Here is a 14,577-nt window from a genome sequence, read left to right on the forward strand (position 1 = left end):
AAATCATGGCTGATCTTCTACCTCTACTCTGCTTTCCTATATTGCTCTTTAATTTCCTTAGTACCCAAAAATCTAATGATTTACAAAGGGATTGTAGTATATGAGTAAATAAATTGTCTTGAATTTACTCAGCTCTTGGACATGCCAAACTTCCATTGGGTTAGAGAATTCCAAAACTTTACATCACTTTGAGTGAAGACGTAATGATCTATCACAGCTCTGAATCGTGTTTACCTCTTATGCTAAAGACTGTGACCTTGTGTTCTGGACTCAACAATCAATGAAAACATTTTCTCAGCATCTACCACGTCACTCACCTAACACATTATGTATATATCGATGAGATTATTTCTCAATCTTATAAACTGCAAGAAATATAGGCCTCTTCTATTCAATCTATCCTCTAAAGCAAGGATGTCCGTCCTTGGGTAAGAAGACCAAAAAGAGCTCTCTAGGTTTGGTTTCGTAAATGTTCTGTATAATTTTTATAAGACTTCTTTACATCGATAATCCAATTCCTTTATAAAATGATAACATATGATTTACCTCATTGGTTGCTTACCATATCTGCCCGTTGATTTTGTGATTCACGTGCAAACAATGCAAACATTGCCTGACTCTTGCTGTTCAAAAAATATATTGCACTTTTTATGTTTCTATCCAAAATTGATAGCCTCACATTTTGCCACATTGTATTCCATCTGATATGTTATTGCACAGTCTCTCCCATTGCAGCTTCTTTGCATCCTCCTCACTGGTTACCTTTCCATCTGACTTTGTGTCATCAGCAAACGTAGATATGTTTCATTTGATTCCCTCATCATTATTATAGATTATAAACAACTGAAGCTTCCGTCCCTGTGATACCCCACTAATTGCCTGTTGCAAATTGGAAATTGTCACATTTATTTTTATTCACTGTTTTCCATCCATTTACCAAACCTGCCTCCATACTAATATTTAATTCCTAATCCCATGAGCCCTATAATCTCTCGAATGCCATTTTATCAAGTGCTTTTTGAAAACTTAATCACATTACAATCAAGCCATTTCCCCATTATCCATCTTGTTAGTTACATCCTCAAGAACTTTAACAAATTCATCAAACATAATTCCCATTAATACATCCACATTGGTTCTGCTATAGATTGCTGTTTTCTCCCTTTCTCTTTCTTAAATGTACCCCAATACCCACAATCATAATACAACCACAAGCAATAACTCAATCTCATTAACAGAGCTATAAAAATAATTAATAAGCTAAATTCTTGACCAAATGTGAACAGGTGACTGAGATCTATCTTTTTGATAGTGGTGAACAATTGATAATAGCATATTTTCATTAGTGATGATTTCAATCCCTCAGGATCCCCTAACACATTATTCTTTACGTTTCATTGTGAAAGACCTCACATTTACCAAGGTAATTGCAAATTGGAAATTGTCACATTTATTTTTATTCACTGTTTTCCGTCCATTTACCAAACCTGCCTCCATACTAATATTTAACTCCTAATCCCATGAGCCCTATAATCTCTCGAATGCCATTTTATCAAGTGCTTTTTGAAAACTGAACCACATTACAATCAAGTCATTTCCCAAATGGACACTTAGTATTTATTATAATCTAACAAAAATAAGGATATAAAAATCTTAAAAAGTATGTAATAATTCTTCAATGAATGCATCTGAACAGTACTAATATAATAAATGAGGAAACACTTTGCAGACTATAATTTTTTAAATTTTTAAAATTGGTAAATTTTTACTTCTGACATTTCTGTTTAAAAATGTTTATAATTCCTGCCAATTGTAATCTGAATGTTTAGTTTTAGGCTATATTGTCAAATTAAACTTCAGTGGCTATACCTTCACTACATAACAATAAGTGTGTTTTTGATGCCTATTTTTAGAATGTTTAATGTAAATAATATTACAGGTTTTCAATGACCTGAAATTCATTTCCTTCAAGGGTAGAAATGATTGTTTTTTTTTGGAATAGATTACAGAGAGAGAACTGAAGCCAGGTGGAGCAAACATCCCTGTTGTAGAAAAAAACAAGAAAGAGTACATTGAAAAAATGGTAAAATGGCGCATTGAGAGGGGTGTAGTGCAACAAACAGAAAGTTTAGTACGTGGCTTCTATGAGGTAAGGATGGTAGATACACAATATATGCAATGAAAATAAAGGAATGATGTTAATCTGATAATTCTTCTTGCCAAAATATTTCATTTTATACAAGTAATTGTTGGGATAGAGCATGTCAAATTTATCTAACTTTATTTGAATAATTACTGACTATCATTGAACATGTCTTGTGTAAATTGTTTCATCTCTTTTTTGGTATGAAAAAGCAAATAAACATGTATGTCCCTAGATTGGGAATAGGGAATGTGAAAAATATAGGCCAGCACAAAAATATTTTGTCATTTCTCTTCAATGTGAGGTCTTTCATAATGAAACCTAAAGAATAATGTGTTAGGGGATCCTGAGGGATTGAAATAATCACTAATGAAAATATGCTAATAGAAGCAATATCTTAATTGAGCTTCAATCTATGTAAGGTTAAATTATACTCATTGGCTCCAACTACATGAATGCAAGTTCTAACTAGAAATTCAGGATAACTTTCAGATGTTACTTTAATTGGTGTTATGCTTTTATTTAATAGCAGTTCCTTATTCTAGGTGGTGGATGCCCGGCTTGTTTCTGTGTTTGATGCACGGGAATTAGAATTAGTGATTGCTGGCACAGCAGAGATTGATTTAAGCGATTGGAGAAACAATACAGAGTACAGAGGAGGTGAGATGATTTGGATTATTTTAATCATGATATTAGTTTAATATTTTAAAATTCAGCATCTTATGCATGTTCATTTATTTTTTCAAAGGGTACCATGACAATCATATAGTGATCAGGTGGTTTTGGGCTGCAGTTGAAAGATTCAACAATGAGCAGAGACTAAGATTGTTACAGGTACAGTTAAACCAATTACCTTGGTGAGGTATTCTACTAAGCACCTGTATATTCACTATTATTACTAAAACTCTATTCCTTTGCTAGTTTGTCACGGGTACATCAAGCATACCCTATGAAGGCTTTGCATCGTTGCGTGGCAGCAATGGACCCCGAAGATTTTGTATTGAGAAATGGGGTAAAATTACCTCACTTCCGAGGTATGTGCAACATAATGCAGTAAACATTTTCTTTTCCATTACTATCTTAGTATTCGTAGATATAAAATATAACTTATTCTGTTTATTATAATGTTTCTATCCATCCTGTGATCCTACCACAGTACTTGTTTAGATTATCCACTTTGCAGTGGCTGTTGCAGTGTTAAGGCCATGAGCTTTGCTTCCATAGCATTCTTGGTACTTGGTCTGAAGTAAGAAAAAGGTACTCAGTACACTTCCAACATACTCTATGCTGTGCTCCATGTTGGATAGAACACTAATCTGGGTGTCTCAGATGCACCAGAATTTGTTGGATCATTACGTCATTCAGCTGATTGGTGGATATTTTTTAAGCACATCATTCTCCACTGTTCAGATGTACCCTCCCTCCCAATGACTGCTGTTTAAAAGGACAAGCACGTAACTTACGTACATGGTGCTTTTGACTTATTTCTGTTATACCAACGTTTGTAGAACTACTGTAGCTTGTTTGTGGATATCTCTTCATCATTAGTGCATACCTTTGAGGAGGATAGAAATTTTGTTAACCTGTACACATGAACTCTGCAAGAATTGTGGGAGCTGAAGGTGCAGTGGCAGGAATTGGAGAAGAGGGAGGAAGGCAAAGTTCTGACGAGAGAGTGGATGAGGACGACTTTCTACAGATAGCTTTACCCATCATGGCTTCTCAGGGAGCACCAATCATGTCTTTCCTCATCTGAGAGCAATATGTGGGCTTCCAAGATAAACCGGAGTGCTTAGAAGTACACTTCCACCTCTGCATTTGGCTGATAATGCTTGGCTATGCAAGCATGTGAGGATAAAACAAAAGCCATTCAAATACCAAAAATATGATGAACCAGGTCATTAACATTCTAAAACAACAGTTATGCTTCCTGAGCCACACAAGAGGAGCCATCCAGTACTTGTATGTATCTCCAAGTCTGTTATGACCTCCATAGCATCACCATCATGAACACACAATCATTGGTATTGGATGTCTGGAAGCCATTTCTGGGTTGGAATACACAGAAATGTCGGAGGAGGTGTGACGTTTTGCAACACTTGTGAGGCACTTAGGGACAATTCAGTACATTAAGCACAGTATTTAAATGCAGGTTGTTTGTTGAGGTGAAGGAGAAGGTCGTTCATTTCATTGTGGTGGCATGTACAAATTTGAGTTGCTAAACAGAGAGGCTTCTCCTGCATGGCCACCCTCTGTCACCCTGCCCAAACAGGAACTCTGTCTTTGCCCCAATGTTGCTCAGCCCTGTGGAGTGTCTGCACAGAAATGTAGACGGACTACACCTTTACCTGTCACTATCATGCTTATGACATAGGTAGACAAAACTTTTGTCTTGTCAATGCATTTCGAATGGGTATGAAAAGATTTCAACTGTAACTGTCTACCGACAAACAAAGATCAGGGCAAATGAATTACATGCATTTCAGAAATCTTCAGATTTGAACTGATAGAAAAAAACAACTCTGAAATTTTACAAAGTTCAGGCTACACTACATCATGAAACATATCATTTACAGCACTGAAACGGGCATTATTCAACTCAATTGCTGCCAGATTTCTGTTCCACACAAGTCGTCTCCTGCCTAATTTCAGATCATTCTGTCTGCATATTCCTTTCCCCCTCATCTTCTAAATCTGTTTCCTAATAAAAACATCTCTCATAGTTACCCTATCTACTCCTTACAGAAGTAAGTCCCTCACTCAAGTAAAGAGGTTTCTGTTAGTAAAGGAGGTGCTCCTGAATTCCTTATTGGATTTATCAGTTTATAATTAGGTCCCTTAGTTTTGGATTACCCCATGGTTTTGGATTTCCATAAGGAGAAATATTGAGCAGAATGTCTATTTCTTGAATTGCACTACGCTGCATCTGGCACAATGACCTTGGAATGCATACCTGGTGAAATTGTGCCAGAATGCTATAACAGTGGGTGGGTGGCATTCGAAATAGGGAACCTACCCAACAAATGCAAAGTGACAATTGAAAAGCTTTTAATCTCATTAAGAGGACAATTAATTGCAATAAATAATTCAATCACATAGAATATGCACTGCGGGTATGAAAAATGCCATGCGAAAAAGTCAGTGTTTCATCATTTTGTTTGTCAGGTTGGATTTAATACACTTGCTGGAACCAATATCACACTTCAGCAATTTAATGGAGCTTCTAGGTGATGTCAGCTGCTCAACCTCCAGCATGAGGTCTGTTTGCAAGTCCCAGAGTGGGATATGCAGCCGGATTTGTGTCCAAACTGCTGTTCTCTTTGTTGCCCTGGTTCTGGATCCCTGAGCAAAGGTGATGGAGTACAGGTCAGAGCATAATCCAGTGATAACCTCTGCAGTCTGCTGGGTCTATCACATTTACAAGAATATCCTGAGTAGAGACACAGAGATTCAAAATCTGGTGAATACAATGCTCATGGCCTGGATGGACACCTCAAAAGATCTTGCTAAAGCTTGCAACCCCTCTCATAACACATCTTCACAGATATCTTTCTGGAGATTCAGCATCTGTTGTCTTACGGATGACTCTAGAGACTCATTGTCTAACAAGGACTCAACATCTAGATCAACTTGTGCAATCCCCCAACAGCTGTAATCCTGCCACATCTCTCTTTCTGTCTCTGTTTCCAGTAGCTGCATGAGATACCGTGAAGTAACCTCAATAATTTGTGCATTTGACTGCACCATCGTGAACTTTGGTGTGCCAGTACCTGCAACGGAGCTGGGTGCTGAGAAAGGCTGTGCCACAATTTGCTTAGGGGGTGGGTGTGATCCCTCCTCAGACTGGCCACTGGATGGTGGACCTTTGGGGGAGACAGAAGGGTGGAGATTTAAGGTAATATCCCAAACACCTGATAGTTGAAAATTCTTGATTGGCAATTTGTGAAATCACAGTTAGGTCTCCACAATAGAATTTATATTCTCCAAGTTGTGTTATCACACATCCTAAATATTTGGAGCCCTCAGCATTACAGATGAAAAAAAGGTTTGTCTATGTGACCACAGCAACCATGACACTCCCTTTAATTGAGGCTTTTAGATTCTGTCTCCATCAGCATTGCATAACATTCCCTTCAAAGCTCAGCATCCTGTCACTTTACACCAGTTTTGCTGAAGTCACTGGTTCAATTCCAATTATCCGCTGACAGCTGCAGTGCTTTAACCTCTACAGGGAGGAGGAGAGTCAGTTTTGCCACTCTCCCTCCTTTCCAGCTCCTCTCGCTGATTTTCTGGACCCTCTTATCCTTTATTAAAGCAGCCTTGTCTGATTATGCGGAATGAAAGGCACACTTATGCTGCTACAGTAACTGGCTGTGAACCTGCCACATTGTGCCAACTCATGGCAGGCAATGGGTAATGCTCCATCCAGTGTTTTCCAAAACCCACCCATCCTTACAAGTTATACATTCGCATGTGCTTCTAGCTGAATCTATTGCCAGGCGTGCATTTTCTCTCATGACTCTGGGAGCCATCCAGTGTTATAGCCCAGATTTCGACTTGTCGTTACGTTTCCATCTGTGCCCATCTCCACAATGAAGCTTTACTTACTCGCGCTGATCTCAGGAGGACACTGAATCCAGATCTGTGAGGTGACCTCAGTGCTGCTAGTCTCCTCTGTCTTCTCTGTCCATGCAGCTTTCATCTGTTTACTTTTGCTGTCAGCTGACAGCCAAAGATATATTTCCCTCCCCTCCCCTACCTGCCTTCCACCCTCTCTGCGATTCCCTCATCTGCTCCACACTCCCACTAGCCCCACCACCCCTGGCACCTTTCCCTGCAACCACAGAAAGTGCTACGCTTGCCCATATACTCCACCCCCCCTCACCTCCATCCAAGGAACCCAAAAAACCTTTCACATCAGACAGAGGTTCACCTGCACACCCGCTAATGTGGTGTATTGAATCCTCTGCTCCTGATGTGGTCTCCCCTACGTCGGTGAGACCAAGCTGAGTCTCAGAGTCCGCTTTCTCGAGCACCTGCATTCTGTTCATGACAAACAACAACACCTTCCAGCCACAAACCATTTCCACTCCCCCTCCCACTCCCTGGGCAACATGTCCATCCTGGGTCTCCTCCAGTGTCACAATGACGCCACCTGGAAACTGGAGGAACAACACCTCATATTCTGCCTTGGGAGCCGACAGCCCAATGGCCTAAATGTGAACTTTACCAGTTTCAAAATCTCCTCACCCCCGACCTCATCCCTTTGACCAACCCTCCCTCTCATCCCCGCCCCTTAGAACTGACACAAGCTGTCCATTTTCTCTCCCACCTATCTGCTCCTCCCACATCACTGACCAATCCCCACTACTGCTGACCTACACTCACAATCCCACCTACCTTCCCCAGCCCCACCCCTCCTTTCTATTTATTTGCGAGCTCCCTTCCATTGCCCCATTTCTGAAGAAGTGTCCCGACCCGAAATGCCAACTTGCTTGCTCCCCGATGCTGCCTGGCCTGCTGTGTTCCTCCAGCTCCATACTGTGTTATCTCCGACTCCAGCATTGGCAATTCTTACTGCCCATGGCATGAGAACTTGCTGCCAGCTACTTACAGCCTGATAAGAACTTGGAGGGTGTTAAAAATTAAACCTTGAACTTACTGTCTTTGGTCCTTTTCCTAACCTCTGACCTGTATGAGTCTCTGCCATCTGTGGAGGTTGCAGTGTAGCATTTTTCCATATTTTCAACATTGACATTTTTCTAAAAATTAAAGCAAAATATGGTGGATGCTGGAGTAAAGCTGCAAGTGCGGAAGAAAAGAGCAGATTTGACAGCATCTGTAGAGAGAGAGAGACAGTTAACGTTTCGAGTTTGATGATGCTTCTTTGGAACTGTCGATTTCTCAAGAAAGTTGCCATATACTCCCTTTAGATTAGTGTTTAATATTGCATTTAAAACTCACTTTCAGTGACAGTTCCAGTCTTTCTGCATACTTCACAGTCCTCCTACTCACCCTTTAGACTGGGGCAGCGAACCTAATGCAGACCAGTGCCAGGTGCTCCCTTTAAATGTGACAGCACAGCTACTTCTGACACATGGCTTGTTGGTTACCTGCCTGACATGCCCCACCAGCCCTTCTCCAGCATGTGGGGGAACAGCCCGACACTTCACAACGATGTGGACCAAAAATTCTCTCACAGGCCACCAAATCTCTCCATCAATGTTAGGAAAATTAAGGGGCTGGTTATTGACTTCAGGAAGTAGAGTGGTGGGCACGCCTCTGTCGGCATCAATGGTGCTGAGATGGAAATGGTTGAGAGCATCAAGTTACTGTGAGTGACAATCACCAACAATCTGTCCCAGTCCACCCACATTGATATTGTGATCAAGAAAGCACAGCAATATCTCTACATCCTCAGGAGTTTGTCCACAATGACTCCTATCAATTTTTATAAATGCATCATAGAAAGCACCCTTTCTGGATGCATCACAGCATGGTATGGCTGCCGCTGTTCCCAAGACCAAGAGAAACTACAAAGAGTGATGAACATAGCCCCGTCCATCAGGCAAACCAGCCTCACAAGCATTGACTCCATCAATGCTTGCCGCTGCCTCAGGAAAGCAAAGAACATGATCAAAGACCTATCCTACCCCAGTTATCCTCTCTTCCATCCTCTTCCGTTGGGCAGAGGTTTAAATGCACGTCCAAATAGATTCAAGACCGGCTCCTTCCCCGTTGTTATCAGACTTTTGAAAGGACTTCTCAAATGATAATTCTGCTTTCTCTTTCTGCACCTTCTCTATGGCTGTAACACTGTATTCTGCACTCTGTTATGATGCTCTGATGCACTTTGTGTGGCACTGTCTGCCTGCAGAGGATGTATCGTAGTAGATATGACAATAATAAATCAATCCATCAATTGGCCTGGTATGACTTCATTGTATGGACTAGTTTAATGGCAGCAGGAGTTGGCAAGCCATTTATTTCTGGGTCACTGGCCCACTCATTGACCCAACTGATAATATTCAACATCTTCTCGAAGTTTAAACAGATCTAATTTATTGTAAGATTTCAGATTACATAAAAATAAGAATGAAGCAGCTGCAGATTAAGTAAAACACTTAATTTTCATACATTAACACTTAGTTGTTTCAAAGTTCTTAGATCCCAGTCTGAAATCTTTAACTCATATGACATGACTCTAAGTGTCCTGTTGTTATCATTTCAAAGTTTTGTTTAATCACATGAAATACATGGCTTTCTTTGGCCTGCTGTGTTCATCCACCTTTGTTGTCTCTGGCTTTCTTAAGGTTGTGTTACAAAAATGGAGGAGGTTTCCAAATTTAGTACTGTATTCGACCCTACTTACTCTTGACTGAAATTGGACAACAATAATGGACCAGATTCTTACAGCAGCAAGCTCATGAGCATTATCTGAGGAAACAAGTTAAATTATTTCAGTCTGACAGGGGATTTTCTGTACAGAACTGATATAAACCAAGTGAGACAGCAACCTATGGGACTGGATATGCACTCTGGGCAGGGTTTGTGCATTCCTCACTTCCTTTGCAGGCAAAGATAACAGAATATGTTTCAGCATACCAATAACAGAAACCTAATTTTCAATGTATTAAACTATTTAACATAGGTACAAATACATATAATAATGTAATTTTATTTTGATAAAAATTTAAACAATTAATGTTCAATTGCCAAACTACTTAATAGTAATGGAAAGTTGATGTACATCTTATATGTAGACACTTGAAAATATAAGTATCAATGGAAATAAAGGCACAAACATCAATTTATTTTGATTTGAAAATATACAGCCTGCTGCACAATGGATTCCATCAAATCCAAAATAACTTAGTTAGAATTACTTCAGAGGGCACACTTCAAAGTTAACAGGGACATTTTACTTGTTTATATGTCAGGCATAATTTACCTCTGATGTAACGGTGAACAAATAAATCAGGTTGATAGACTCTGTCATGCACATTTTAAACTAAAACTTCAAATATTGGTTTGGACAGACAAATTTAACTAAAAGCTGTGATCGTATCTTTATTAAAGCAGGAATTTTAACAGGCCATCATTTTTATTGCTTAAGCAGAGTTTAATAACATACTTAATCACTTCCATAAGGAACAATGGGAATTTGAATTAAATTAGTAAACAACAATACCCATAATTTTAATTTCCCTTGTGTAATTAGGCTATCAGAGAAAGCTGAGCGTGGCTTTCAAATTAGTTCTTGTCCAGAGCTGTTTGTTTAAGGCACATTTTTGTGACTTTGATGAAAATGAATTTAAAATTTAACTTGAAGAGTTCCTGCCTGGAAGCAGGCCATTCAGCCCATTGAGTCTGCACCACCCCTCTGAATAGCATTGCCACTAGACCCACCCCCTACCCTGTATTTCCCATGCCTAACCCACCTAGCCTGCACTCTATGGGCAATTTGGCATGGCCAATGTACCTAAATTGCACTGGACTGTGGGAGGAAACAAGAGCACCTGGAGAAAACCCATGCAGACGTGAGGAGAATGTGCAAACTCCCCACAGGCAGTTGGCCCAAACTGGAATCAAACCTGGGTCCCTGGCACTGTGAGGCAGCAGTGCTAACCACTGAGCCACTGTGCTGCCCCATGCGAAAAATAATCTGTGTATCAAGCTATCCTGAGATTGTGCGTCAACAGTAAAATTTTTGAATAAGAAAATTTAAAACATTTTTGATTAATGTACATTATATAATGAATATCACATTGCATAATATAACAATACTTTAAAAATTTGTAAAATAGCATTTGAATTCCTAAAAGGATCTGTGATAAAGCATTTGTTACTTAATTGGAGTTAATATGGTCATGGCGAGCACCAGAAGTGTTAATAACATCCTCTGGCCATACTAGATTGCTCATGATAAAATGGTCATGAGCGGAAAGAAAATTATATTCCATTAGCATTATTTGCATGGGTCAGTTCTTTTCAACATGAAGCAGAAGTGTCTCAGAAGGCATCAGCTTCTGTGTCATTACTGAAGTCACCTTAAAATGTCTCCTTGCAAGTTATCATCTTTAGTCATAAGTGAAAATAAAATTAAAAAATAAATGCAACACTTGTCTTCAACCAATTTAGTTCGCTCCACATTGTGTCAAAAAATAGCTGAAGGCACTAAATACTACAAAGGCTGTGGGCCCTGACAGCATTCCAGAAACATTTTACTGAAGACTCGTGCTCCAAAGCTAGTCACAAAAAAATTGGTCAAAGAAGTAGGATTCACAGGGTGTGTTAAAGGACTAAAAGTCATAAGTTAGGGATTAGATATAGGGAGGATATTCCATGGCTTAGGACCTCAGCAACTAAAGGTGAAGCCATTAACAACAGAGAGATTCAAGCAGAAATGTACTAGAGTTGAAGGAGTGCAGATATTTTGGTGTGAGGGCTGGCGGTGATTGAAACGATAGGTAGGGATGAAATGAGGATGAGAATTTTAAAAATCAAAATGTTGCTTAACAGAAAGCCAACATGACTTAGAAAGTATTGGGTTGATAGGGGAACAGAATTGAAATAAAAATAATGCTGTAAACATTGCTTTGCACCATAAGTGAATCTCTTTGTGCAACTGATAAATCTTGCTCATTTATTTCCTATCATCCTACATGGTGCAAACCCTGTGCCTTCAGCAGTGCTTTGTCAGATGAGATGCTAATGCTGATGCTCTTTGCATGTCGGTGCCCGCCAAAGACTGCTCCAACTGTACAGTGCAGAGTCGGTCATCAGCACAGAAGGCAACATATGCAACATAATGTGCGGATTGTGAGAAGGTACAAGGGGTGAAAAGTGAGAGCAACTAGAAAAGAGTACCCATTGCCACGTGCCCTTCCTCCATCTTCTGTCTCGTAGCCTTCCCACCCGTGTTTGCTGGCTTAGAAAGGAAGAGCACTTTACTGCATTTCATTGAGGTGTTGTGCCATTAAGGCAGGGCTTTCTTTTGTTTCATGCAAAGTGACAGACAGAGCATACAGGCCAAATGTATGGGGCAGCATACACTTGATGGCCAACCACATTCTTAATGCAGGTGGCCATTCTTTTTGAAATGTCACAGCATTCATGATAGAAATGGACTCCTCCTCAGTACTCTGGAAATACTGACAGAAGAGCACAGATTTCCCCAAGCTGCTTGCTCAAATTTGATGGATGACCAGCTGAGTTTCAGCATGTCCATGGTGAACAGAACTTGGAGTGACTGTAGCCTTGGATAGGAATGCTCCGGTGGTATTGCTAATCTGATTGATTGTTTTATTGTCATGTGTACTGAAATACAGTGAAAAGCTTTGTTTATGAGCAGTACAGGCAGATCACAACAAGCAAAGTATATGCAGATCAATAAAACTTAGAGGCATCCAGGTTACATTGCAGGTTACATTATTCGACACTAGAGTCCATTCAGCAGTCTGACTATGGCCTGAATGAAGCTGTTCCTGAACCTGCCTGTGTGTGCATTCAGATTTCTGTATCTTCTTCCTGATGGAGGAGGTTGTAGGAGGTCATTAAAGGGGTGCGATGGGTCTTTGATGTTGACTGCATTTCGGTGGCAGTGAGCCATGTAAATAGAGGGAAGGTTGGCTTCCATGATGGTCTGGGCTGTGCACACAACCTCCTGCAGTTTCTTACGGTCCTGGCAAAGCAGTTGCCGTACAGGGCTGTTATGCACCTGGACAGTATGCTTTCAGTGGAGCAGCTGTAGAAGATGGTGAGGGTCCTTTTAAACATGCCACATTTCCTGAGCTGCCGGAGGCAGAAGAGGCATTGTTGTGCTGCCTTGACCATCGCATCTAAATGGGAAGTCTAGGACAGGTTGTCGGTTATTGTCACTCCAAACAATGCTCTTTACTGTCTCAGTTTCAGTTCCATTGAAGTAGATGGGGGCAATGATCAGTTCTTTAGTTTTGCCAACTCCAGCAGCAAGTGCTGCTCATGGAACGTGTACCTTACTGTGTGACAATCTAGTTAACTCTGCCGTGGTACACACTGAACTGAGCATCTCTACAGTGGTGGAGGATGCACATGGATCATGTGATCGTGGATCCTCAGGGTGTTTGGCATATTCTGAGGACTTCATAGTCTCCTCCTAATCCGAGAGAGCAAATATGAGTTAGTGCTGATAGGAAGAAAGATTCAAACTCAACATAGGATATATCATAACAGTTCAGTTAGAGGTGACATCCATACAACCTCAGTTATTATTAAGTGCCAACTGTCTGTGTAACAAATATCTCGTGCTGTTACCAGGTCTGTGGGTCTTATCTACAAATTTACAAGATTACAAAGAAGTTTTTGCTTAAATTACAACGGTTAGAGAACTGTTTTGCCCCGATCACCTCCATATTCACTGGAATCACGCATGAATTTGGCACAATTCTCACATCAGTTGCCATCAACGTCTGACAAGTGTGAATCTGTGTTGCATGCTAATACTATCTACTCAACCTTCTATTGGGTAAAAAATGGCAGTTCTGAAGTGCAAAAGATCCTGGTCTGTATGTTGTTAGTTTAGAATGTGCCATGCTTACTGCGTGAATATATGCTTAGAGTTAACTATGTCAAATATCTCTTGGATGTAATTGGAGGAGTGGAATAGTAACCCAATGCAATATCTAACAAAATGGTTTGAAGCTTCATGTATGGAAGCTTTACAAAGAAGTAGTAGTTTATATTGAAAGTCATGCTGCTGTGAATCTTATCCTGTCAATCATGGTTTTGTAGTTCCCTTTCTTTTCGTTTGAATTGAAAGTGAAGTAGTGCAGTGGATATTTAGTCATTCGCAATTACATGGTGGTAAGATAAACCCATTATTAAAACTAAATAATGACTTTGCTGTTTCTTTACATTGTGTGATAATCCCACTCGCAAAATTTCCTTTTGCTTTCACAATCCAGCATGTGAATCCAATAAAACATTGCTGGAATGGGAATGACATCAGAGACTGGATTTAACAGCATTGAAGTCCCTGTGCCGCTGGCCATAATGTTATGTAGATCTGACACCTTGCTTTTGAAGTGCTTAATGCTCAAAGAAGTATTGTTCCTTTAAGACAAAACCTCCATCCTCATCTGGGCAGAAGTCATGCCTTATAGCGCGGCTAGCCAATCTCGGAATTGTTGAGGCGCAAAAGGAGGCCGGTCAGCAACTCCATCAGCAAGGACAGCATACTTAAATTACTAGACATCTGCGTCACCACACACTTCATCTTTAATGGTCAAATATACAAACAAATCAACAGTACACCAATGGGGTCACCCATCTCGGGGCTCATCGCAGAAGCAGTTGTGCAAAGACTAGGACACATCACCTTCTCCACGCATTAACCTAAGCTGTGGATCTGGTATGTAGACAACACATTTGTTGTTAATAAAGGCAACAAATTA

The 14,577-nt window shown here is 40.2% G+C and overlaps 1 protein-coding gene across 6 annotated transcripts in view; it reads left to right on the forward strand.

Annotated features, from left to right (window-relative positions):
• hecw2b (HECT, C2 and WW domain containing E3 ubiquitin protein ligase 2b) overlaps positions 1 to 14,577 on the forward strand; it is a 297,098-nt gene that overhangs the window by 268,999 nt on the left and 13,522 nt on the right. For 5 of the 6 annotated variants that reach the window (XM_048533661.2, XM_048533665.2, XM_048533663.2 and 2 more), the window contains 4 exons: positions 2,003 to 2,149; positions 2,689 to 2,803; positions 2,892 to 2,977; positions 3,065 to 3,177. In XM_048533661.2, the coding sequence (XP_048389618.1) occupies positions 2,003 to 2,149; positions 2,689 to 2,803; positions 2,892 to 2,977; positions 3,065 to 3,177 (461 nt within the window). Of the gene's footprint in view, positions 1 to 2,002; positions 2,150 to 2,672; positions 2,804 to 2,891; positions 2,978 to 3,064; positions 3,178 to 14,577 lie in introns of those variants that run through there. The other variant, XR_009445933.1, reaches the window with a different exon arrangement.

The sequence above is a fragment of the Stegostoma tigrinum genome, chromosome 7 (genome assembly GCF_030684315.1).
Source record: "Stegostoma tigrinum isolate sSteTig4 chromosome 7, sSteTig4.hap1, whole genome shotgun sequence".
Taxonomy (NCBI): Eukaryota; Metazoa; Chordata; class Chondrichthyes; order Orectolobiformes; family Stegostomatidae; genus Stegostoma; species Stegostoma tigrinum.